Source organism: Amblyraja radiata, chromosome 8 (assembly GCF_010909765.2).
Source record: "Amblyraja radiata isolate CabotCenter1 chromosome 8, sAmbRad1.1.pri, whole genome shotgun sequence".
Taxonomy (NCBI): Eukaryota; Metazoa; Chordata; class Chondrichthyes; order Rajiformes; family Rajidae; genus Amblyraja; species Amblyraja radiata.
The window spans coordinates 12790016-12816809 of NC_045963.1; the positions used below are offsets into that span (position 1 = coordinate 12790016).

The 26794-nt window shown below is 43.6% G+C and overlaps 2 protein-coding genes across 3 annotated transcripts in view; one reads left to right on the forward strand and one right to left on the reverse strand.

Moving 5' to 3' along the window:
• Window positions 1-1048: 1048 nt before the first annotated feature.
• Window positions 1049-9140, reverse strand: rps27a (ribosomal protein S27a). Its single transcript, XM_033025205.1, has 6 exons — window positions 8992-9140; window positions 8805-8869; window positions 7469-7523; window positions 5124-5209; window positions 4878-5009; window positions 1049-1234 (listed from the first exon to the last, which is right to left on the reverse strand). Exons 2-6 carry the CDS (start codon window positions 8850-8852, stop codon window positions 1085-1087), a joined length of 471 nt encoding a protein of 156 aa, XP_032881096.1. The 5' UTR covers window positions 8853-8869; window positions 8992-9140; the 3' UTR covers window positions 1049-1084.
• Window positions 9053-26794, forward strand: part of clhc1 (clathrin heavy chain linker domain containing 1) — a 52122-nt gene continuing 34380 nt past the window's right edge. Inside the window, exons 1-5 of one of the 2 annotated variants that reach the window (XM_033025202.1) lie at window positions 9053-9948; window positions 10420-10607; window positions 21669-21808; window positions 22524-22725; window positions 22806-22921. In XM_033025202.1, coding sequence (XP_032881093.1) covers window positions 9757-9948; window positions 10420-10607; window positions 21669-21808; window positions 22524-22725; window positions 22806-22921 — 838 coding nt within the window. In that variant the 5' untranslated portion in view covers window positions 9053-9756. The remainder of the gene's footprint in view (window positions 9949-10419; window positions 10608-21668; window positions 21809-22523; window positions 22726-22805; window positions 22922-26794) is intronic. The other variant, XM_033025204.1, reaches the window with a different exon arrangement.

Consider the following 26794-nt stretch of genomic DNA (forward strand, 5'->3'; position numbering starts at 1 on the left):
GAAGTACATAGCAGGTTAAGCTACTTCTGTGAAAGCAAAAGAATGGAAGTTGACAAACTCCCTTTGCTCTACATGTTGTCAGGTCCACTAAATCCCACCATCTTTTTTTGCTTTAAATAGATTGCTATAGCCTTAATGATTTAACTGATGTTTTCAGATTGAATGTAATCTTGATTTGTATGGTGACCAAATGCTACAATTTGAGTTCCTTGAAAAATATTTATAGCAAGTGACTCAAAGGGATTTTTACAATTCATTTTGGTTTTCAACCTTTTCTGATTTTTCAAAGTCCATTATGTCTTAATGTCAAAAATTCTATTGATTGGTTCTGTCATCTTTAATAATGTCCTTTTTTTCTAACATTGCATTTAATTATATTCAGATGTAATTTGTGCAGGCTCCCTTTAGTTGTCTTTATGGGCACTTCCTATTAAGCAATTTCAGACAGTTCACAAACCAAGGGTTTGTGGATACGCAAGCAAGAACAATTCTTGTTCACCATTCCAAGAACATTCAGCACAATTGCTCACACTGACCAACAGGCCCCATCTATACTAATCCAACCTGCCCGAATTTGGCCTATATGCCTCTAAACCTTTCTTATCTTTCCAAATTTTTATTATAGTAACTACCTCAGCTCATTCCATATATCCACCACCCTGTGTGGAAGAAGTGGCCCTCAGGTTTCTATTAAATTATTCCCCTCACCTTAAATCTATGACCATACTCTGGGTAAGACTCCATGCGTTGACCCTATCAATTCCCTTCAAGATTTCATACACCTCACCCTTCACCTGATCATGATTTTTTTTTGCACCACCATGTTCACTCCAAAAAAATAAAGTCCTAGCCTGCCCAACCTCTCCCTATACTCAGACCCTCAAGTCCTGGCATTGTAGTAAATATTTCTCCCCCCCCCCCCCCCCCCCCCCGCTTTATCTTTAAAAATTATCTCCAGCTTGTACCAGAAAAAAATGTTTAGTGTCAAGATTCTCTATGAACTAAAGAAAACAGTAACATTTGAGTGGTAGTAAACAATTCTGCATAATTTGTTTTCCATCATAGTTTATTAAAATGTATATAATTATGCATCTTCAGCCTTGTTGAAGCAGTATGTCAGACAACACTTTCCACAATACTGCCTGTTGAAGTGACTAGCCATGAACACACCAGCACCACACTCCTCTGAGGGACATTCACGGCGTAGACGATAGATTTTCCCATACTCGTCCACCTAGAAATTGAAGCAAGAGTTTAAATTTCGACAAATGGATTATTGGGCAAACTTCATTTTTTAACAATGACTAAGCAGCCAGAAAATTGTACAGCAAGCATGCTTGACACCAAATTGTATTGTCTACAGCACATTAAGAGGATGTTTGGCAAAACACAGATCCAATATACATTAATATTTACCTAAATAGCAGCATGGTCCTAACTATACATAGGGTGCATGATGGCTTTTCAGAATCCAACAAGATTACCCACTTAAGAATGTAATCCTTTGTTGGAAGAAGCCAAATGCCTTGTTTTAGCAGTCTTGAACTAAACCCAGAAGGTCAGAGGAGACCTGCTGGTGCATAGCAATGGATTGCATTTGAACTCGAGGGGGACCAATATCCTGGCGGGGAGATTTGCAAAGGCTACTGGGGAGACTTTAAACTAGTATGGTTGGGGGGAGGGACTCAAATTGGGAAAGCTAGCAGTCATTGTGTGAGGCAGGAGGCAGAGAATGGTAGCACTCTGACCCAAAATGTAGGGGAGAGAGAAGAAAAAGACAATAAACAGAGAATAAGAGAGGGTGGGTTTCTTAAATGTGTATATTTTAATGCTAGGAGCATTGTAAGAAAGGTGGATGAACTTAGCCTGGATTGACACCTGGAAGTATGATGTTGTGGCGATCAGCGAAACATGGTTGCAGGAGGGCTGTGATTGGAAACTAAATATTCCAGGATTTCGTTGCTTCAGGTGTGATAGAATTGGAGGGGCAAGAGGTGGAGGTGTTGCATTGCTTATCAGGGAAGATATTACAGCAGTGCTTTGGCAGGGTAGATTAGAGGGCTCGTCTAGGGAGGCTATTTGGGTGGAACTGAGAAATGGGAAAGGGGTAGCAACACTTATAGGGGTGTATTATAGACCGCCAAATGGGGAGCGAGAATTGGAAGAGCAAATATGTAAGGAGATTGCAGATATTAGTAGTAAGCACAAGGTAGTGATTGTGGGAGATTTCAATTTTCCACACATAGACTGGGAAACGCATTCTGTAAATGGGCTGGATGGGTTGGAGTTTGTAAAATGTGTGCAGGATAGTTTTTGCAGCAATACATAGAAGTACCTACTAGAGAAGTGGCGGTGCTGGACCTCCTGTTAGGAAATGAGACGGGGCAGAGGTATGCGTTGGGGAACAGTTCGGGACCAGTGATCACAATACCATTAGTTTCAATATAATTATGGAGAGGGTCAGAACTGGACCTAGGGTTGAGATTTTTGATTGGAGAAAGGCTAACTTTGAGGAGATGCGAAAGGATTTAAAAGGAGTAAATTGGGACATTTTGTTTTATGGGAAAGATGTGGAAGAGAAATGGAGTACATTTAAAGGTGAAATTTTAAGAGTACAGAATCTTTATGTCCCTGTTCGGTTGAAAGGAAATAGTAAAAATCGGAAAGAGCCATGGTTTTCAAGGTTCGGAAAAAGAGGGAGATCTACAATAATTATAGGCAGCATGGAGTAAATGAGGAGTATAAAGAATGTAAAAAGAATTTTAAGAAATAAATTAGAAAAGCTAAAAGAAGATATGAGGTTGCTTTGGCAAGTAAGGTGAAAGTAAACCCAAAGGGTTTCTACAGTTATATTAATAGCAAAAGGATAACGAGGGATAAAATTGGTCCATTAGAGAGTCAGAGTGGACAGCTATCTGCAGAGCCAAAAGAGATGGGGGAGATATTGAGCAATTTATTTTCTTCGGTATTCACCAAGGAGAAGGATATTGAATTATGTGAGGTAAGGGAAACAAGTAGAGTAGCTATGGAAACTATGAGATTCAAAGAAGAGGAAGTACTGACACTTTTGAGAAATATAAAAGTGGATAAGTCTCCAGGTCCGGACAGGATATTCCCTAGGACATTGAGGGAAGTTAGTGTAGAAATAGCAGGGGCTATGACAGAAATATTTCAAATGTCATTAGAAACGGGAATAGTGCTGGAGGATTGGCGTACTGCGCATGTAGTTCCATTGTTTAAAAAGGGGTCTAAGAGTAAACCTAGCAATTATAGACCTGTTAGTTTGACGTCAGTGGTGGGCAAATTAATGGAAAGGATACTTAGAGATAATATATATAAGCATCTGGATAAACAGGGTCTGATTAGGAATAGTCAACATGGATTTGTGCCTGGAAGGTCATGTTTGACTAATCTTCTTGAATTTTTTGAAGAGGTTACTCGGGAAATTGATGAGGGTAAAGCAGTGGATGTTGTATATATGGACTTCAGTAAGGCCTTTGACAAGGTTCCTCATGGAAGGTTGGTTAAGAAGGTTCAATGGTTGGGTTTTAATGGTGGAGTAGCAAGATGGATTCAACAGTGGCTGAATGGGAGATGCCAGAGAGTAATGGTGGATGGTTGTTTGTCAGGTTGGAGGCCAGTGACTAGTGGGGTGCCACAGGGATCTGTGTTGGGTCCACTGTTGTTTGTCATGTACATCAATGATCTGGATGATGGTGTGGTAAATTGGATTAGTAAGTATGCAGATGATACTAAGATAGGTGGGGTTGTGGATAATGAAGTAGATTTTCAAAGTCTACAGAGAGATTTATGCCAGTTGGAAGAGTGGACTGAAAGATGGCAGATGGAGTTTAATGGTGATAAGTGTGAGGTGCTACATCTTGGCAGGACAAATCAAAATAGGACGTACATGGTAAATGGTAGGGAATTGAAGAATGCAGGTGAACAGGAGGGATCTGGGAATAACTGTGCACAGTTCCCTGAAAGTGGAATCTCATGTAGATAGGGTGGTAAAGAAAGGTTTTGGTGTGCTGGCCTTTATAAATCAGAGCATTGAGTATAGAAGTTGGGATGTAATGTTAAAATTGTACAAGGCATTGGTGAGGCCAATTCTGGAGTATGGGGCACAATTTTGGTCGCCTAATTATAGGAAGGATGTCAACAAAATAGAGAGAGTACAGAGGAGATTTACTAGAATGTTGCCTGGGTTTCTGCAACTAAGTTACAGAGAAAGGTTGAACAAGTTAGGGCTTTATTCTTTGGAGCGCAGAAGGTTAAGGGGGGACTTGATAGAGGTCTTTAAAATGATGAGAGGGATAGACAGAGTTGACGTGGATAAGCTTTTCCCACTGATAGTAGGGAAGTTTCAAACAAGGGGACATGACTTGAGAATTTAGGGACAGAAGTTTAGGGGTAACATGAGGGGGAGCTTCTTTACTCAGATAGTGGTGTCTGTGTGGAATGAGCTTCCAGTGAAGGTGGTGGAGGCAGGTTCGTTTTTATCATTTAAAAATAAATTGGATAGTTATATGGACGGGAAAGGAATGGAGGGTTATGGTCTGAGCGCAGGTATATGGGACTAGGGGAGAATACGTGTTCGGCACGGACTAGAAGGGTCGAGATGGCCTGTTTCCGTGCTGTAAATTGTTATATGGTTGTTATATGGTTATACAGAAGGCATGTAAATTTTTCGGGAAGCAAATCCACATCCATAGTATTTCCCAGCACCATATTTTGCATTGCAACAGACTCTTTCTAAAAGAGTGGTCAACGTAAAGGAAAGGAAGTAGCTGAGAAGGGGGGGGGGGGGGCTTTTAAGGTCCTGGAGTGACAATTTACACATAGTGAAACTGTATCTTGGCCATCCAAAATGTTACCTTGTAATATTTAAGGACAGCCAGTTTAACCTTCTTCCTCTTATGTTGGTTCTTCTTTGGGGTAGTGTAGGACTTCTTCTTCCTCTTCTTGGCACCACCACGAAGTCTCAATACAAGGTGTAGAGTCGATTCCTGTTAAACAATAGATTTTTAGTACGCTCTTGTAATTTTGTCTGGATTAAAGGAGATGCCTGAAAAAAATCAGTGGTGAAGCTATATAGTCAAGCACAACTAAAGTCAATATACCTTCTGGATGTTATAATCAGAAAGTGTACGGCCATCTTCCAATTGTTTTCCTGCAAAGATCAGTCGCTGCTGATCAGGGGGAATACCTGCATTAAAAAAAAAGAACATTACATTTCACCAAATTCAATGGAGAATACCACTTACCCAGTTTTACCACTTTCCTGCACTTGCTGTACACCACCTACATAGCAAAATCATTGGACTTGTCTTTAACATGCTTAACGTCTGTGGTTCCACAGCCTGCTTAGATTGGAACTCTAAAGATTCACTATCCCTAGGTGAAGAAATTTCTTGCTTCTGTCCTCAATGGACAGATTCTTATTTGAGATAGTGTTCCCTGGTCTGGAAACACTCACTCAGGAAGAACTTTTCTCTGCTTGACTTTTTATCTGAAGTTATCAATAAACCTTCGTCCAACTCTCTTTATTGCAAGTACATTCCTTCCATATTAGCGAAGACTATACCAGTGCAAAATATTCCTGAAGTTGTTTCATCAGGCATGCATTCATTGGAATGAGATGCTTGTATAATACCACTTAAATACTGATATTCAAATTATTTGCTCTCAAATTAAAGAGCAATGTAATTTCAAGAAAATGACCCACACCAACAAATCTAGCATTGTTATCTTTAGTTATACAGAGTAGAAACTGGCCCTTCAGTCTTCACCGACCAACGATCACCCATACACAAGTTCTATCCTGCGCATTAGGGACAACTTACACACCAATTACAGTACAAACCGGCACGAGGGAACCGGAGCACCCAAAGATAACACACATGTACAAACTCCATAAAGTCAACACCCATGGTTTCTGACAGCAAGCCTACCACTGCACCGCCCATCTTGGTCAATAAAATATTCTGGTTTGCTCAAACACAATCCAAACCCAAAGTAGTAACACAAGGCGACATACCAGAATTGTTTCTTTGCTATTAACACCAGATTCATCACCACAGCTGCCACCCATTCCCAAAATAACTGTTCTTTTTGAGGCTCTGTGGTCTTCTTCCACGCAGCCACAGGAAAAGCAATACGACCCTTCACCTCTTTCCTTCCCAACATCCAGAGCCCCAAAATAGACTTTCCTGGTAAAGCAATGATTCACTTGCATTTCCATCAGTGTCTACATGATTTCGTCCACATCAGACCAAATTAGGTGACCACTTTCCAGAGCACCAATATTCAGACCAAAGGGGCAACTCTGAACTTCTTGTTGCTTGCCACTTATATTCTCCTTTCCATATGGCCTATAACCTCCTGCACCAAAACGAGACCCAGTGCAAGCAACAATACCTTTTTCCCCATCTGGGACCATTGCAAATTTCAAGATTCAAAACAGAATTCTACAAATTGAGGAACACCTTTCCAGTGTGTGCAGTTTTATTTTCACGTTCCAATAACTTATTTTATGTCAGAATTTCTGTTGCAAGACAAACCATCAGTCATCAGCACCACCACCTCAGCTATTTGTGACTCCATGCTTTTTTTAAATTATCAACCCCTAACTACCACCATTTACCTCGGCCCTCTGCAGCATAAAGGCTGAACGGTAGCTGGGCGAGGAGTGGGACAATAGTTCACTCGCCAATGTGATGATCTGGCCAGAGGCAATGGTTGGAGGTTCTGCAGCAGCTTGGGGTTCTGCTGGATCTGGCGCCAGTCCAGTAGATCGAGCGCACAGATGCCTACAACTTCAATTGGCCAGGCCAACTCTGCAACGTTGCCAGGACAACAAGCCTTTATGAGACATTGTCTCAGTGGACAATTTCCATCCACTTTGATCTTAATCTGGGATTCTGCTTATGTACAGTAATACATTACTGGACTGTATGCAAAAAGAATTTCACCTTACTTCAGGATACGTGATAATGAAGAACCATTGGATTGAACCAACATATCCACAGCAACCCTAGTCTCATGCCATCAGATATTCACATTGTGCAATTATATTCCTCTCCCCACCATTACAACTTAAAATCAATTAATTTCCTATTTCTCAGTCCCGGCAAAATGTCTTGATCTGCAATGTTAACCACTTCTTTCCACAGATGCTAGTAGAGCTACTAAGTGACATTTACTTTTATTTTGCTCCAGGAAACTTATCCTTAAAACATTTGTAAAAGTCATTTGTTATATTCCCCAACTAATTTTCAACCTACAGTATGCTACCTAGTTTCCAGTCTTAAATCTAAAATTGTTTCAACTTTTCTTATTAACACAGAGCAAATGTTAACATGATGGTGAACAGAATGCTTCATAGGCCATCGCTGTGTTCTAAACTAAAGATCTGGATACTAACAGGTTGGAAATGAAAATTAAGTTGATAATTAAAATTATATACCTTCCTTGTCCTGAATCTTAGCCTTAACATTTTCAATGGTATCCGAGGGTTCAACCTGTAACAAAAATCGGAATTTTCTACCGTATACATAGCATGTTTTTTTCCAAATTTTTCCTAATGGTGCAATATTATTTTCTATAAGCACTGTTGTATTAAATACCTAATGTTCATTGGAACATAACACAATTGACACAAGAAAAATCAGAAATTAAAATAGTGCCGAAAGTGGACCCAGGACTTGGTGAAACCATAGCCATAGAGCTATACAACATGGAAGCAGCCCTTTAGCTCAACTCATCTATGCCAACCATAATGTCTACCAGAATTCATTCCATTTGCCTGATTTGCCCAAATCAGGCAAATGGTATCAAATCGTACAACTCCTCTCCCTTCTGTCATGTGGTTGACAGACTCCCCTCTCCAATCTTTTTCACTTGCACTTTAATTTCATGTTTCATGTATTATGTGTTTTATGACTGTTGGCAAATCAATTTCTCTCCTGGGATAAAATTCTATATCATATGCCCCTAGGAAAAATAAGTTTCCCTCTCAACTTAAATCTCTACCCTCCAAGTTTTAGACTCCCTTACCCTGGGAAAAGAATGTGATGACGACAATGTTCTTTACAAGGAGCTTAATTTCTCGTTTAACCAAGCCAGAACCACCCCAACTACTCAGGTACTAACCAGTGACCCAAAATATATTCTAATTTGAAACTTATGCAGTATTTAATAGAGTTGAGTATTAAAAAAAATAAATGACAGCAAAATATTTAAAATTTCACAACACATTGAGATTAAATGATATGGTAAAATATTACGTTACATTAACAAAACGGTTAATGAGTGCTGTCGGGAGTAAAGACAGTCGTGTTCAGACATTAAACACATTATTAATAGTCAGGAAAAAAACCAGGCCTGCTGGAAAATCGATATCGTTGAAAACCTCCAAACGGGCAACCAAGGCCTCGGGGTACACGTTAAACAAGGGAAATGCTGTGTGACTCAGCTTTTCTTCCGAAAATATAGACACAAAAGGCTGGAGTAATTTCGCGAGACCTGAAGTATTATCTGGACAGAATGAATTCTCTCCAGAGATGCAGTCTGTCCTGCTGAGTTACTCCAGCTTTTTGTGTCTATCTCCGGTTTAAACCAGCATCTGCACTTCCTTCCTACCCTCAGCTTCTCTTCATGCAGGTGCGGCCTGACCGGCCGAGTACTGGAATCGTTTTATCGTCTGGTTATTTTACCACCGACCTTTGGCTTTAATCGTTAAATAAAATCCTACACGCGGCCTGGTGCCGGCGTTTGACCAGACGCGGGGCCTCTGCACTCACCTCGAGGGTTATCGTCTTCCCCGTGAGGGTTTTCACAAAGATCTGCATGATGAGCGTCGATTCAGCTGCAAAGAGAAGCAGAGGGAGGGGAGGAGAGATTAGTTGTAAAAAGCGCTGCCCGGAGAGCGAGGGAGGGGTGAAGTACAAGTGTATGTGTGTGTTTTAGCCGGAGCTCGCTAGCTCTCACCCCGCGGCCTCGACGGCGGATCAGCGAAAGAGGGCCTCTCGCGCCCCGCCACGGGGTTTCCAGCCACGGCCAGCAGGGGCCAGGCGCCGCCCTCCCACCGCGCTCGCCCTTCATTTACAAACTGCAATATTAACCGCCCCCCACCCCCCCCCCCTCACCTACAGAAAACATTAAAGCCAGTGTTTAAAAAAAAATGTTAACAAAGATTTAAAAAATCCCTTTGATTTATTCTGAACCTGCTCAATTGCATTGCATCCTGGGAGTCTACGACCACTGTAATTATGATAACGAAATGTAAACCTTTACTTCATCATTTTGCATAAATGTCATCTCTGCAAAGTTGGAGAATTAAATCTGAAGTTGTTTTTTTCATCGTTGTCGGCTTGGGAGAGAACGGCTGGATCTGGCAGCGTCCTTAGCAACCGGCGAGAACGGAATGGCGGCGGATCAGCGGCTGCGTGCACGGAGAATAAAGTCAACCCTTCTGCTCACTAACTAGTTGTCGAGACCACGAACTGTTTCTCGCTAAACGTTGGTGACTTTGAGCTGCGGGCCGGGTCTCTCCGGCAAGCCGCAGGATGAGCGATAGATCCTCTCGACTGAGATCAGTCTGACTTGGAAAGCTTGTTGTGTCCAGATATTCGGTTTAAACCAACATCTGCTGTTCCTTCCCTCACATTCATTCCCACTGGAAAGCGTTTTGTGTCCATCTCCAGTTAAAACCAGCGTCTGCAGTTCCTTCCTGCACATTCAGTCTGACTGGAAATGGAGGGCGAAGGGCTGCCGGACGTGGGTCTGGATCAATGTCGGGAGGTTCTGCCCATTATCAGTGAAGTCGACAGAAACCTTCTCAGCCACATTCGGGCGTACATAGAGACCGAGGTTGACCAGCTAGGCAGTACAGCCCAGGTAGTCGACGGGCAGAGGTACATTATCTACAAGAATGGATTTGACAAGGTAACAGTGAGTGAGTGGCAGATATCATTATTGTTATTTTTTTAAGCGTACTTCTGCAGAATTAGAATAGAAACTTTCCATCAGAGAATAGCGAGACTATTACGGGGACAAACTAGATAAACTACATAAGGCATAGAAACATAAATATTCATAAGTGATAGGATCAAAATTAGGCCATTCTGCCCATCAAGTCTAAGCAATTCAATCATGGCGGATCTGTCTTTCCCATTCTCCTGCTTTCTCCCCATAACCCCTGACACCTGACATACTGATCAAGAATCTATCTATCTCAGCCTTAAAAATATCCATTGACTTCGCCTCATATTAGCCTTACATGCAGCAAGTTGATTCAAGTTGAAAGCGAGCAGAGAAAGATGGAAAAAAAGTTCCATTACGGTAAATGAAAATAATGTGCATATGCTGTGAATTATATTGAATTTTGAAACATAACTTTATTTCGTCCTTACTCAGGTAATTGAAAATACCACAGCATATAAAAATATTCTGACGGCCATCAAACGGGAGTATGATGAAAGCATCGATGTTTTACTCAAAGGGCAAAAAGATTCTTTATTTCTACAGAGAAAATTGAAATCAATGGCTTCTGAGCCGGCGACCTTCGTGGCTTACAAGAACAGAGTCACACAACTTCAAAAAAAGTAGGAAGGCTTTAGTTGTGGTTTACGACAAAGTTTCAAAGTACTTTTTTGTGATTCAGGATAACCAAAACATCGTTTTTTATTGATCCACTGGCCACCTTGCTTTCACCTATCACAGTTCAAAATGCTTGAATCCCCTCTTTAATCATTGGTGCTCTATATTTCGTTCTTTTTATAATCCTCATTAAAACCCTTCTTTGACCTGAATTAGGGCCATCTGGACTAGTTTGGTCCCAAAGTTTCCGAATAATCCATTTGTAAGGTGATTTGGGATATTTTATTAGGTGAAAAGCCATATAAAATGTTATCATTGTAGTTGCTATTTGAAGTGGTGACTTCTTATAAAGATTGCTATTTGTTTATTATTGTCACGTGTACTATGCAGTGAAAAATCTTTGTGTGCTATCTAGTCAAATCATACAGTCATATCGTCCACAACAGGGCAAAGAAAAATACCAGAGTGCAGAATAAAGTGTTACAGCATAATAGCATTACAGTTGTAGAAAAAATGCAGAATTAAAAAGTGCAAGGGTCACAATGATGTTGGATGGGAGATTGGGATTTCACCCTTAGAAGAAGTTGTTCCCGAATCTGGTGATATGTGCTTCCAATCTTTTGAATTTTCTACCGAGAGGCAAGGGTAGGAGAAAGAATTGATAATATCGACAAACATCACAAATAATGCAATTTACTAATGTCAAAATATCAATAGTTATAACAAAAATGTGCATTTAAATTTAAAGAGAGAATGCATACACATTATGGTCCAAAAATCACAGTGATTTTGTGGGTTTCCTACAAATAAATGGCAGTAGATCACCCGTACCTAAGGCAGAAGCAGAATCCTCTTTACATCCAATCCCTGCCATTTTGGGGAGTTTGTATGTGCCATTAAAATGGTGAGACCTCCACATTCCTTTGCTGCATTAAATCAGAGAATGGAAGCCCTGGCGTCTGGGACAAGAATTTCAATTACTCGTGAATCTCAGTCAGTATCCAAATAATAGCATCGATTGAGTGCAGGCCTCAGTAAATGAACTCCACGTCATTGTTCATAATATGCACTCAAAGTGGTGTTTGCACCTACCTATCTGCCTTTCAACTAATCCCACCATCAGAGGAAGGGATTAGTTGTGGGTTGGAAGTATCCAATCAGCTGTGATCCCATCTTTGTGCGATTTGATAAGGCTGGAGATTTAAACCATAATCATGTATTGTCTTTTAATCATGTATTGCCTTTCTGCCAACTGGTTCGCACGCAAAAGATTTTCACTGTACCTCAGTACATGTGACAATAAACTAAGCTAAACTAAAGAGTTTTCACTATGAAGTAAAGCTGTCGGTTTCCACATTTAGACCAGAGTGCTTTTGGCTGCTTTTGCATTATCAGTTCTGGAACTGCAGGCAAGTGACTAACTAAAAAAAGAATGTACATTACTGTACTACAGTGGAATTAATGCGGCATATATTGTTTTAGTTTAATGTCCCATACATGTGTTTGTGGAATTAGCTAGTGAAAGCAGTTATGATTAAGAGCATTGAATCAATATCCAGGGATATAAGTTGTAAATATTGCAGCCAGAGGGGCTTTCTTACCTGCTGGTGCAAAGGATTTATTCTGCATAATTTTGTTGGGAGATTACTTTTAGACTTTGAAGATTTGATTAATACTTTGCTTTCATCTAAACGATGGCAACCAGATATATCATATCAGGGTGAGGGTTTTGCATTAGTTAAGACTCCCTATGAGGACCAAGGTGACCAGCTACAGAATTTGCTATGTGCAACCACAACCAGCTGTTCACAGACTAATCATTTCACTGGATAGAAGGCTGGAGTTGGAGGGAGAGAATATTTCCTCGGTTAGTCTGAATGCTTTCTGCATTCTTCTGAAGACCAGATCCCGGGCATTCAGGTCTGGAGATGCAGAGGTCTACAAGAGGTCCAGATACGACCTTGGTAAGGCCATCAAAAAGGCCAAAAGGGACCTGCTCCAAGCTGGAGAATGAGACGGATGTTCGGTAACTGTGGTGGGGCTTGAATGCCATCACTTTCTACAAGGCGAAATCAGGAGGCAGCTCAAATGCCAGCGAAGCATCACTCCTTGACGAGCTCAATGCGTTCTACGCTCGCTTTGATAGGGAGAACACTGATGTGCCTTCCCGAGCCCCTATTCGCTGTGATGGTATTTCAGTCATAGTCACAGAGGCCGACGTCAGAAGATCCTTCAGAGGGGTGAACCCTCGGAAAGCGCCTGGACCTGATGGTATACCCGGTCGTGTTCTCAAAACCTGTGTAAACCATCTGGCTGGAGTTTTTACGGACATTTTCAACCTCTCACTTCTCAGGTCTGAGGTTCCCACCTGCCAAAAAAGGGCATCAATAATATCGCAGCCCAAGAAGAGCAAGGCAACGTGCCTCAATGACTATCGACCAGTGGCACTAACTGTGGCATTAAGTCTGTGCTGAAGGTGCTTTGAGAGGTTGATTATGGCACATATCAACTCCTACCTCGACAAGAACCTCGACCCTCTGCAGTTCGCTTACCGCCACAACAGGTCAATGGTGGATGCAATCTCACTGGCTCTCCACTCCGCTCTGGACCACTTGGACAACAAAAACTTGTATGTCAGGCTGTTGTTCATAGACTACAGCTCGGCGTTTAATATCACCATCCCCTCCAAGCTGGTTACCAAGCTCACGGATCTGGGTCTTTGTGCATCCCTCTGCAATTGGATCCTCGACTTCCTCGTCCACAGACCACAGTCTGTCCGTATTGGTGGAAACGTGTCATCCCCGATAACAATCAGCACGGGAGCACCTCAAGGCTGCGTGCTCAGCCCCCTGCTGTACTCACTCTATACTCATGACTGTGTAGCCGGACATAGTGCGAACTCCATCATCAAGTTCGCCGACGACACCACTGTTGTGGGACGAATCACTGACGGTGATGAATCAGAGTATAGAAGTGAGATCGACCGATTGACCAAATGGTGCCAGCACAAGAACCTGGCTCTCAACACCAGTAAAACCAAGGAACTGATTGTGGACTTTGGAAGGGGTAGGATAGGGACCCACAATCCCATTTATATCAACGGGATGGTCAATGGTGGAAATGGTCAAAAACTTCAAATTCCTGGGCGTGCATATTTCCAAAGATCTGGTCCCAGCATGCTGATGCATCAGCGCCTCTACTTCCTGAGAAGATTACGGAGAGTCGGTTTGTCAAGGAGGACTTTCTCAAACTTCTACAGGCGCACAGTAGAGAGCATACTGACTGGCTGCAACATGGCTTGGTTCGGCAACTTGAATGTCCAGGAGTGGAAAAAAATGCAGAAAGTTGTCCATCATCGGCTCTGACCTCCCCACCATCGAAGGGATCTATCACAATTGCTGCGTCAAAAAGGTTGCCAACATCATCAAAGACCCTGGCCACACACTCACCTCTCCATTGCCATCAGGAAGAAGGTACAGGAGCTTGAAATCTAGAACATCCAGGTTCAGGAACAGCTACTTCCCCAGACGATTAAACACAACATCAAACAAGCTCTGAACAATAACAGTCTATTATTACTATCGCACTTTATCTGTTTATTTATTGTGTATATATATGGTCTATGGTATATTGACACACTGAACTTTTATCTCCTATTCTGTATTATGTTTACATATTCTGTTGTGCTGCAGCAAGCAAGAATTTCATTTTCCTATCTGGGACACTCTCTTGACTCTTGAACTACAGTATGTCTGGAATTTGAGTGTGTTGCTCACAATTAGTCATCGTTGGCATGTAGTCACAGACAAAGACAGTATTGGGTTGAAATATTTTACATATGAAAAATAACTTCTTGGGACATTTGCGAGATGTGCTAGTCACTTGTCAAGTGTGTGATCAAGAACTTTGTCAATTGCACACACTGTGATTATGACACCATCATATCTTGGGAACGTATCTCAAATATAAAAGCTTGCTACTCATATGCTGCACATATTTGAACCATAGAATCGTTGAAAGAGGTTTGCAGAGATGTATGTGATTTTTGATGAATGGCCACAACTCATTCCTCCTGTTCTCATCAAAGTCGCTGAAGACTTTGCACATTGAAGCTTAGGGCAATCAGTGTTACCTAAAGGACCTATCCCACTGCGGCAACCTAATTTACGAGTTTAGAAGAGTTTGCGCTCGACTCAAACTCGCAGCATGGTCGACACGTGGTCCTAGGAGGTCCTAGGAGGTCACTGGAACTCTCCGTCATGCTCGAGGAAAGTTCCCGCATACTCGCAGCTTCAGTCACGAGGAAACATTTTCAGCATGCTGAAAATGTTTCCACAAGTGAAAATTGGTCGGCATAGTTCTTTTGAGCAGGTAGAGCAGTGGAGTGGGGTCGCTAGGCAGTCGAGGTAGCCGTAGGCAATCTCCTTTGCTGACCGGGCATTTTAATTGGCTCATTGGAGTTTTTAGAACCAAGGAAAACCGACCGGTAATGTTAATGCCCGCTAAACTTTATTATAAGTTGTCTGGCTTCTTAAAAGTGTCTCCACTCCTTCTCCCCCCCTTCTCCCCCCTTCTCCCCCCCTTCTCCCCCCCTTCTCCCCCCCTTCTCTCCCCTTCTCTCCCCTTCTCTCCCCCTCTCTCCCCCCCCCCCCCCCCCCCCCCCCCCCCCGCGCTCTATAAAAGGCTTACCGTACATTGTGCCAGCTGTCTTTTACCTTCCTGTTCATTGCGGGTGTGATTTTCAGACAACGCTCCCCCGCTTTCCCTGGCCCCCGCCTTTGCGATATGTTTGTGTGTTGACGGTCGATCCAGCTCGCGGTTTCATCGCTGATGGTCGAACCAGCTTGAGGTTTTTCAAGCGACTCAGTGCCCTTGATCTTGAAGGTCGAAGACAGTCGCTGAAAAGTCTCGTTAGTGGGACAGGCCCTTAATTAAACGTGTAGGAAGGAACTGCAGATGCTGGTTTACACCGAAGATAGACACACAATGCTGGATTAACTGAGCAGGACAGGCAGCATCTCTGGATAGAATGAATGGGTGATGTTTTGTGAAACAGAGATAAGGAAGTATAAGGTGTGAAAATGAGACATCAATGGGGATAACAATCAAGGAAAATATAGAATAGATCATTGTTAACTAGGAGAAGGTGACAACAAAGCATACAGAGATACAATTAAACCAGGAGGACAGTCAGACTGGTTCGAGAACTAGAAAAGGGGAGGGATGGAGAGAGAGGGAAAACAAGGGTTACTTGAGGTTAGAGAAGTCAATATTCATGCTGCTGGGGTGTAAGCTGCCAAGTGAAATGTGAGGTTCTGTTCCTCCAATTTGCACTCTGACAGTGGAGGAGGCCCAGGACAGAAAGGTCAGTATGGGAATGGGAGGGGGAGTTAAAGTTTAGTCCGCCTAAAGCTACCTAATCACCCGGTTGCTAAACACCTAATAGACATAGAAACATAGAAAATAGGTGCAGGAGTAGGCCATTCGGCCCTTCGAGCCTGCACCGCCATTCGATATGATCATAGCTGATCATCCAACTCAGTATCCCATCCCTGCCTTCTCTCCATACCCCCTGATCCCTTTAGCCACAAGGGCCACATCTAACTCCCTCTTAAATAAAGCCAATGAACTGGCCTCAACTACTTTCTGTGGCAGAGAATTCCACAGATTCACCACTCTCTGTGTAAAAAATGATTTTCTTATCTCGGTCCTAAAAGACTTCCCTCTTAGCCTTAAACTGTGACCCCTATTCTGGACTTCCCCAACATCGGGAATAATCTTCCTGCATCTAGCCTGTCCAACCCCTTAAGAATTTTGTAAGTTTCTATAAGATCCCCCCTCAATCTTCTGAATTCCAGCGTGTACAAGCCGAGTCTATCCAGTCTTTCTTCATATGAAAGTCCTGCCATCCCAGGAATCAGTCTGGTGAACCTTCTCTGTACTCCCTCTATGGCAAGAATGTCTTTCCTCAGATTAGGAGACCAAAACTGTACCCAATACTCCAGGTGTGGTCTCACCAAGACCCTATGCAACTGCAGTAGAACCTCCCTGATCTTATACTCAAATCCTTTTGCTATGAATGCTAACATACAATTTGCTTTCTTCACTGCCTGCTGCACCTGCATTCCTACTTTCAATGACTGGTGTACCATGACACCCAGGTCTCGTTGCATCTCCCCTTTTCCTAATCGGCCACCATTCAGATAAAAGTCTACTTTCCTGTTTTTGCCCGCCAAAGTGGATAACCTCACATTTATCCACATTATACTGCATCTGCCATGCATTTGCCCACTCACCCAACCTATCCAAGTCACCTTGCAGCCTCCTAGCATCCTCCTCACAGCTAACACTGCCCCCCAGCTTCGTGTCATCCGCATGCTTGTGACATTCAACTAGATTCCACATTAAACACTTGCAATTGCTAGCCAAGAAGCACAATGCAAAGCAATACTACAAAGCCGGCTTTTTTTTACATTCACATTTTAATTGCCATCAGGTAATATATTTTAATTTGTAACCAAACAATAGAAGAGACTATTTGCCAGCCATCTGTCAAGAATGGGCAATATAACAAATTTTCAATAGCACTCTTTTTCCATAGTGTGACCCAGGTGATTTGAGAATTCAGATCTGCGATGGTCCTGTTGAGCCGCTCTTGGATAATGTCCTCAGAGTCTTGGATGTATGAGAAGAAAGACCAGGACAGCATAGAGAAAGGAACTTTGACCCACAATGTCTGTGCTGATCATGATACCAAGACCAACTCTTATATGCCTGCACGTAATCCTTATCCCTCCATTTCTTGCATGTACATGTGCCTATCTAAGAGTCTCTTGAATGCCACACATGTGCCTTCACCACCACCCTTGGCAGCATGTTCCAGATCCTCGCCACCCTCTGTTTTAAAACAAAATACTTGCTCAGTACATCTCTATAACTTTAAAACTCTCATCGTGTGTGTGCGTGTGTGCGTGTGCGTGTATGTGTGTGTGTCTTTATATTTTCGCAAAAACACTGCGGTAACAATAAGATTTTTACATATTCTGACATTTTTCCCTTCTAAGCAATGAGCAGCTTCATTCAAGATTTTATGCTTTATTTCATGACTCATTGCTGATTAAAGTTTAAAAAAAACAACTTCCTTTTAAAACGACCAGCTTCCACTGATGACATCACAATGAGTTGGACGGGCACAATGGCTCGGCTTGGAGCCCGTTTCACACACAGAATATTTCAAGAGCTTCTAGTGACATCAGGGGGACGGCCGCATTTCAAGAGCATTCCTCAAACGCTTCACCACCTACCCAACGGTCGACCTGCTTCATTCTCACTGCTTGATGCACTCCTTGATGCTTCATTTCGACTTAGCGATCTTTAAAGATATGACGTCAAAATGAGGTGGGCGGGCACCATGGGTCAGGTCGGCGCCCGTTTCACACACGCCCGCACCTGGCCTCGCTCGAGTCCTCGGGTCCATGCCCACCCGCGACCTCGCTCGGGGTCCACATCCGCCCACGGCCTCACTCGGGTCCACGCCCGGCCGCAGCCTGGTGCCTGGTGGGGAGGCTGCTGCCGCGGGCCGAGCCCGGCAACTGGGCCTGGGCTGGAGCCGAGTCTGTAGCTGGAGTGAAGGCCGAGCCCGTGGCTTGGGATGGGGCCATGACCGGGGCCAAGAAAGAAGCCGCCGGTAGAACCAAGGACGAGCCTGGGTCCGAGGTCAGGGACAAGCCCGGAGATGAAGTAGTGACGAGCCCAGAGATGAAGTTGGGGCCTGGACTGGGGCCTGGACTGGAGCCCACGCAGTAGCCGAGCTGACGGCTGCAGTCCACAGGACTGATACTCTCTTCCCCGGCCCAGCATCTGTTTGCAGAGTCTGCACCCAGCATGCATCCTGCCTTCTCGCCACCACAGTCAGTGTCCCGCCCTCCAGTCTCCCCTCACCCGTCTCACGGATCTCCGGTGCTCCATCAGCCCCCGGTCTCACAGTTCTCGCCGGTGAAGGATGGGAATGCAAGCCTGTACCGTACGCGTGCGGGTCGCATTTGCAAACCTACCTTTAGATACGGGGACTATGCTCAACCTGCTCCAGTGCTGATTTTATTAGACGCCAGTTAAACTTGATTAGTTGTACTTACATATGTATTTGTAGTTACGTTATTTTCTTAAGAGGAAAGATGTAGACCTACTCTACCTAATACTAACACACATATGTTACACACCACTCTGATCTATAATCCAGTCCGGGTTTTACCTTACAGTCGCCATATATTACTAACGCTTTCAAACACCAGTCGGTTAGTCGGTATGTAGTCACAGTGGTGACAACATGCAGTATAAAGGGCCTGTCCCACGAGCATGCGACTCCATGCGGCAAGGGCGACCTAACGTGGTCGCTTGAGCCGTACGGCCTCGCGGGGCCGGTCCCACTTCGATCGCCAGAGCCGTATGGAGTTGTGCGGAGCTTGTCCCGACATCGCGCTGGGCTCCGAAAAACTGACCCTGTTCAAAAATTCCGCACGGCAACGGCCTGCTGGCCCACAGCCGCCTCGACGCTGTACGCACCGCCTCGACGGGCGTGCGCAGTGTCTCAACGCCGTATGCAGCGTCTTGACGCCGTACGTCACGTGCGAACTTCCCGCGGACTTCGCTTGAACTTCACGTCACTCACTCGACCTCCGTGCAGCCCCTGCTTCCGGTTTGGTCGCGCTCCCCGCATGCAGGCGCATGCTGGTGGGACCGGCCCTGTACGGGGATCAATCGACCTCCGCGCGGCCCCCGCTTCCGGTTTGGTCGCGTTGCCGCATGCAGGTCGCATGCTCTTGGGACAGGCCCTTAACTTATGTACTACATGCCAATAAACCTGTTGGCCCTCTACGCAGGGATTCTCCCCCTCTACATTGGGGACCCGGGGTGGAGGGTATTGCACTGAGGTGTTCCCTGCAACTTGTTTCTCTCGCAGTTCACAGACTCGCCAGCCGCCTGCCACTTTTGCGGGCTGGAAGAATCTGTGTACCACGTGTACATGGAGTGCGTGAGGCTGCAGCCACTGTTTGAATACCTAAAGGGGCTGCTCCTTGTCTTCTGGCTGCATTTTTCACCCACCATCCTCATCTTTGAACACCCTGTGCTGTGCGTAGGGGAGAGGGTAGGGCTGAAGATGTCCTGGTTGGGTCGCTCCGGGGCCTGGCCAAGCTGACCATCCGCGAGTCAGGGCGCCAGACGGTGGAGGGCTCTACCCGAGCCGGCTGCCTGCCCCTTTTCCGGGGATACGTCCGTGCCCGGGTGTGGTTAGAAAGGGAATACACCCTGTCTACGGGCACCCTGAGGGGGTTCCGGGACCGCTGGGCTCCGCAGGGTGTAGAATGTATCCTCAATAAGGATTGTATCATAATTGTATAATAGTTTATTATGGATATATGTTTATTGTATTATGGTGGTGGGCTCTGGCTTGTTTTATTGTAGTGTAAATATTATTTTTTAATAATTGAATACATTTTTTGATTAAAAATAAATAAATAAATAAACCTGTTGGATCGTTACTTGGAGTGTTTATTATTAGCTCTACAGACCCCCTCCCTCACCCTCTCTACCCCCCCTCCACCTCCCCCTCCCTCTCTACCCCCTCCCTCTCTACCCCCCTCTCTCTCTGCCCCCTCCCTCTCTCTCTCCCCTCCCTCCTCTCTACCCCCCTCCCTCTCTACCCCCCTCCCTCTCTACCCCCCTCCCTCTCTAACCCCCTCACTCTCTACCCCCCCCACCCTCTCTACCCTCCCCCCTCCCTCTCTATCACCCCTCCCTCTCTAACCCCCTCCCTCTCTAGGGAGTGGTGAATATTGGGACCTATGGGTGAGTGGTAGAGTATTGCGTTTGGGGACAAGCGCTCCCCTGTGATGCCGTCCCCCCCCCCCCACCCCCCGCCTTGGGGGATGGGACCCAACGGGTCCCACTTGGCCTAGTCTCCTTTACACTTTGCCCCTTTTACATCAAAACTATGTCCTCTAGTATTTGAGATTTGCATCCTGGAAAATAAGTTCTGTTTGTCTACCCTGTCAATGCCTCTCATAATTTCATATACCTATCAGGTCTACCCTCAACTTCTTGCATTCCCCAGTGAAAACAGAAAACATCCAAGTCAGTCCAATCTCTCCTTGTAGCTAATGTTCCCTAATCCATGTATCATTCTAGTAAACCTCATCTGCACCCTCTCAGAAGCTTCCAATACCTCCCAAAATGGGGTGACCAGAACTGCACACAATACTCCAAATGGAGCTTTACCAAAGAACAAGCGTCATGCGTCATGACTTTGAGACTCTTGTACTCAATTCTCAATCTTAATCAATTTCCCTCTCCTTTTGTCTTCCTTTTGTCTTCCTTTACCAAATTGTGAAATGTTACTATTTCTTAATTTTACTGCTATTTTTTTGGTAATTCTGTAATCGTTTTTCATTGATATCACTATCTACCTTCTCTTAATAGCCATAGCTGGGTCACTTTTTGTTTTCGCTTTTTATTGAATCACTAAAAGTTAGTTGTTAGATAGTTTGTATATGACTTGCCATCTATCACAGGTTTTCTCCCTCAATAGAATAATATGTACTAATTTCTTTTTCATATGATTGTACATACAAAGAAGCTAGGGAGAGGGTCGGGATGGTAACAGAGGTTGATGAGAATTCTATTATTTTCTGTAAGGATATCTGTTAAATGTTGATAAATATGCAGTTTTCCCAATCAGATTGTTTACATTCATGAACATGATCAAAGATGAATGGTGAGAAGGCCACACAAACTTTACAGATCTTTAGGATACATTTTAGGAAAAATAGTTTTGAAGTAAGTATACCCTTAACCTTTCTCTGTGGTTTACTTATCAAACTTTCAGATCATAAGAGAATAATTAGGCTAACTTTGCCTCTCACTGTTGGCTACACTCTAAAAGATTGGTCCTTACGCAAAACGTATTTTTTGTTAGTTTGGTGATTTAATGGGTACATATATAAATGTTTTTATAGTTTTAATTTACAAACCAAAAAAATATAACATGATAATCACACTTCTTTCAACAGAATTGAAATCATTAATAAAAATACATCTGGATTAGAAGCACGCTTGCAAATTGCAAAAGAGTCAAGTTATCTGAAAAATAGGTTAACAGACGAGCTCCTGCTGCCACAAGAAGAAACCTCCCATTTTAAGCACATTTCAGGTCTGAAACTTGTCAAAATAAATTTGTTAGCTATCACGGGTATCTCCGCTTCAACCCCTTGCTTAGTGTTTTAATCATTTGCTTTCCATCAGACAAGTGTAACATTGAAATTTTAAGTTGTTAATTTTAATAGATTTTTAAAACTTTTTAAGGTATATTAATCCTCTAGCCTTGTTTGAATAACGTGGTTTGGAAAAATCCTTGCTGCAGATGTATCATGCCAGCAAATTATTGTAAATGACTGAAGATGACTACTAGGGGATATGCAAGATTAATTCTACCTCCAGTTCACTGTTCCCCATGAGGAATGTTTTCCTGAAGTTTTCCAATGCTACCATACTCCTGTTGTATCCAGCAGGAGAAAGTCAAAATTTGGAGGATTGCATAGCACCAGTTGTAGTGTGCAATTCCTGTGAAAATGGAATTGGGGATGTACTGCTGTTTTCCCCTTTCTAAAGTACATATTTTATTTAGAAATGCTCTTATGCCAAATGTCAGTGACCGTTATTTAAACAACAAAATCACAGAGTTTTGGTTCTTGCCAGCATTTAATGAACAGTATCAGCACATACCTTGATACCTGTCAGACATCACTCCTACAAATAATAGAAAAATACCCCTGCAACCTCTAAACAGTACATGTCTCATGAACAAGAAGCAGTAGGAGTGTTTTTAAGATGAATATGGTATTTAATTTTTTTTAATTTGTTCACAGGCCTGACATTTGAGGAATCAGTAAATGTGGCGGATCTATGTAAACATCTGAGGAAACTGGAAAGTAGGCTCAAGGACGCAAAAGTGAACAAAGAAACAAAATATGTGCCAGTCCAGATCAAAACAAAAATAACCCAAGAAATCAGTCAAAAAATGCAACAATGGGAAGAACTAGTCACGACAAATGAGCAATTAAAACTCAGGTAAACAACAAGATTTGAATTGTTTTCATATAATTGGTATAAGATCAGTTATATTGCTGATGCTTTACATAATATTACAGGTACTCGAAACTGAAGATAATAGCAGATGCGGTTGCTACTTGGGGATATTCAGATAAAAGTGTTTCTCTCACTGAATTCATTTTGCCAAGTCTGACAAAAGCAAAATCTCTGAAAGGTACAGATTTTTTTTAAATTGTAGTTCTATTTCAATCTAATGTAGGATTTTTTAAAACATAGGTATCATAAATGGAAAGTATTTTTTGCTTTGGACATAATTAGGAAATTGGGTGCAAATTGCATTCAAAATTTTGCTAATTAGGTTAAGTTTTTTAAAATTAATTCATGTGATCATATTTACTATCTTCCAAGAACAAACTTTGGTCAGCATAATAAAAATAAGTTTAAACAAATTATTGTCATATTAAATAATTTATTTCTACAATGAAAATGTGCTCAGGAAAAAATAAGTACTTTTAAAATGATTTTTGATTCTTGAAATTATCTACATTACAGAATTCTAAATTACATTTAAACTATTCTGGTTCAAACGGCAACCACGTTTTTGTGAACTTTTTTATTTCAGAAATAACTTTGGTTTACAGGTCCTCACAAACACGTCTGACCACAACGATGGTCAGCTACACAACTGTGGCGCAAAAGCAAAACCGCGCGAAAACATCAGCCCCTCCCGAGTCACGTGACCGCGGCTTCCAAACGCCAGGTTCAATACCTGCGTGCGCCAGCAGGCACCGCTACATGGCCCCCCCTAGAATCCGCGGTACGGAAACGCACGGGTAACCAGACGATTCGACCGGAACACGTAGTCCGAGGTCGCGGGGCAAGCGTAACAGTAGGGGCCGGCAAAACAGAACCGGAGGTACGTGCGTAACAGAGGGGACCGGTGAAACATAACAGGGGGTAACAGGTGCAGAGGAACCATTCGCCCACCTCGCACATCAACTAACGGAGAACGCACGCAAGAAATCTTGGCTGTTCGGGACTGGGTACCGATCTGCCGTGGTTACGGCGTTGAGACGCCTATAATCACCGCAAGGTCTCCAACCCCCGGACACTTTGGGCACCATATGCAGCGGGGAAGCCCAAGGGCTATCCGACCATCGGGCAATCCCCATGTCCTCTGTAAGCTGGAACTCGTCTCGTGCGATGCACAGTTTATCGGGCGGGAGGCGGCGCGCGCTGGCGTGAACCGGTGGGCCCTAGGTGGGAATGTGGCGGACCACGCCATGACAGGGCGCAGCCCCGTCGAACCGGGGCGTGAGCAACCCTGGGAATTCAGTGAGAAGGGCTACGAAAGGTTGCTGGATCTCAGCTACCTCGTCGAGTTGCTGTTGGGGCGTGAACGGGTTGCGCCATTTGGCAGGGCACAGGTCCGACACTGGAACCATTCGCCCACCTCGCACATCGACTAACGGAGAACGCGCGCAAGAAATCGGCCCCCAATATCGGCTGGGCGACGTCAGCAATGGTGAACTTCCACCTATACGGGTGGGAGTCAAAATTTAAGTCCAGGGTCCGCGTACCGTAAGTGCGAATGTCGCTCCCGTTGACGGCCGAGAGGACGGGTTCTATCTTACCGACGCGGGTATCACGGGCAGTCGATGGCAGGATGCTGGCTATGGCACCGGAGTCGACCTGGAAACGTTGGCCGGAGTGGCTATCACGGACGTAGAGGCATTCGTTTGGGCCGATCGCGTTCACCTCTATGGGCAATCAGCCGAGGCATTTCCCTGACACGAACAGGGGCTTCGGCATCTTCGGGCTTCCACGCCGTAGCGGAGATGGTAGTAGCACCAACGTCATCGGCTGTACACCTCCGGTAGCGGCGATGCTTCTTCAGCGCTGGGCTGGTCCTGCTCTTCCTCCCGATGTCATCTCGGTTGCACCCACGCTGTGGTGGTGGAGCGGGTGAAGGCACAAACGTCCCTCCCTCTGTGGGTCCACAACTCGTCAACTCTCTCTGCGAGGTGCTGGGGATTCCTAAAATCAGCCCCGGCGAGCATCATGCGAACTTCGTCTGCATCTGCTCTAGGAATGCCTGTTCGAAGAACAGACACGGGCAGTGCCCCGTCCACAGGGCCCGCATCTTTGCCATGATGGTGGATGACCAGTCGCCGACACTGTCCATGTGCAGGATCTTCGCCGCCCTGTCTCTACGGCTGAGACCGAAGGTATGGCCTTCAAACCTTCGTATTTTGCGATCGTCGGCAAGTCTTTGATGTATGGCAACAGCCTCGAGGCACAGTCCTGCAGCAGAGCTCCTATCACATGAAAATACATCGTGTCGTCTGCAATAATGCGGTGCAGGTGAAACTGTGCCTCAATGTGGGCGAACCACACCTGAGATTGGTCTGGCCAAAACTAAGGTAATTTGAAGCCCGGTGAGCCCTGCCTCTTGCGAGCCGATTCTGCGGGAACGTAGTCCTCCTGCATGATCTTCTTTGTCTAACGACGGCTAATCAGGTCGGGGTCACCAATTTGGTGGATGTAAGAACGGCAACAAAGTTTTTGTGAACTTGTTTATTTCAGAAATAACTCTTTGGTTTACAGGTCCTCACAAACACGTCTGACCACAACGGTCTGACCACAACGGTGGTCAGCTACACAACTGTGGCGCAAAAGTGAAACCGCGCGAAAACAGCGGCTCTCCCGAGTCACATGACCGCGGCTTCCGAATAGCAGGCGGCGCTACAATGTCATAATCTGTAAAAATTCCTAAAACATTACTGTAACCTGTTTATTCAATATAGAGAAGCTCAACGTGAAGATCCTTTTCCAAAACAAATGAACAAAATTTGTCAGCCACTTTATTTCATTTTGGAGTAATGTCATATTTGCGGCCAGGACCACCTTTAGATCAAATAATTTTAAATCAGGAAGATTCACATTTTACTCAATGTAATTGGAATTTAAAATTTCTCACATTTGGCAGTGATATGACACCCAGATCCATTGGAAAAACAGTTATAAATCAATGTAAAGGCTTCTCCTGTGCTGTATAGAATGTGATTTTTTTTTTTAATGAATTGTTGTATTTTCACTGTGTGTAATTCACTAGAACTGAATTTTCACAGCATGGCTGTTCATTTTGCAGTGTCTGGACATTTTTTTTACAGCAGATGGCACCACTTGTCTAGCCATTCTGGCTATTCACTCAGCACTTGTAATATCCTTTTGCAACTTCCTCAATTTCCTGCTACCTTTAGCACCATCATTAAATTTGAATTTGTGGCGTTCTCTTTTTATCTAGAGTGAATGGCGCATGTACTGTACATGGTCTGAAACTTTGAAATTGATCTGTTATTTCTTGTTGTCTACTGTCCGTGTTAATATGCTTCCTCAGCCCCATTTGTCCTTATTTTATGTAACTACCTTTTGAGTTATATGTTATCAAATTGCTTTTAAAAAACCGCAATCAATGTGTATTGGACATTTTATTACAGTTTTGATCCTGTTTCAATTTACTAAGATGTTGATTATTGTGCTTCAATGAAATTGATAAATGGTTAGTTTCTTTTTTTGAACTATTTAAAATGAACTTACTCTTATGGGCAGGAATATTTGAAAATCACTCTGATGTTAAATATATCAAGAAATACTTTTAGGTGCAGAAATAATTACAATTTGCAATACTTCCCTCTTGCACTGATTTGACGATGATTTTATATTTGGCAACATCATTAGTCAGCGTAATAAAAGGTGAATTAAAAGATTATAATCGATTAAAGAATCTGTTTGTGTGGATGAAAAAATACACAAATGCAGGTAAAGTTTAACATCCCATTTGTAATGGAGTAGGCATGGACCTGCACGTCATCAATCATTCAGAATACAGAAATTCCACCATTTGAATGCACTTTGCAAATAAACAGAATTATGAAGTATATGAGTGGATAACTATGATTTTCATAGTTAGGTTCAGCAACTTATTTGCCAGAAGGATCTAAAACCCTTCATCCGATGAGCGGAAAATTTTATGGTTTAATTGATAAAATATGAAATAGCTTGGAACATTACCAGACCCATCATC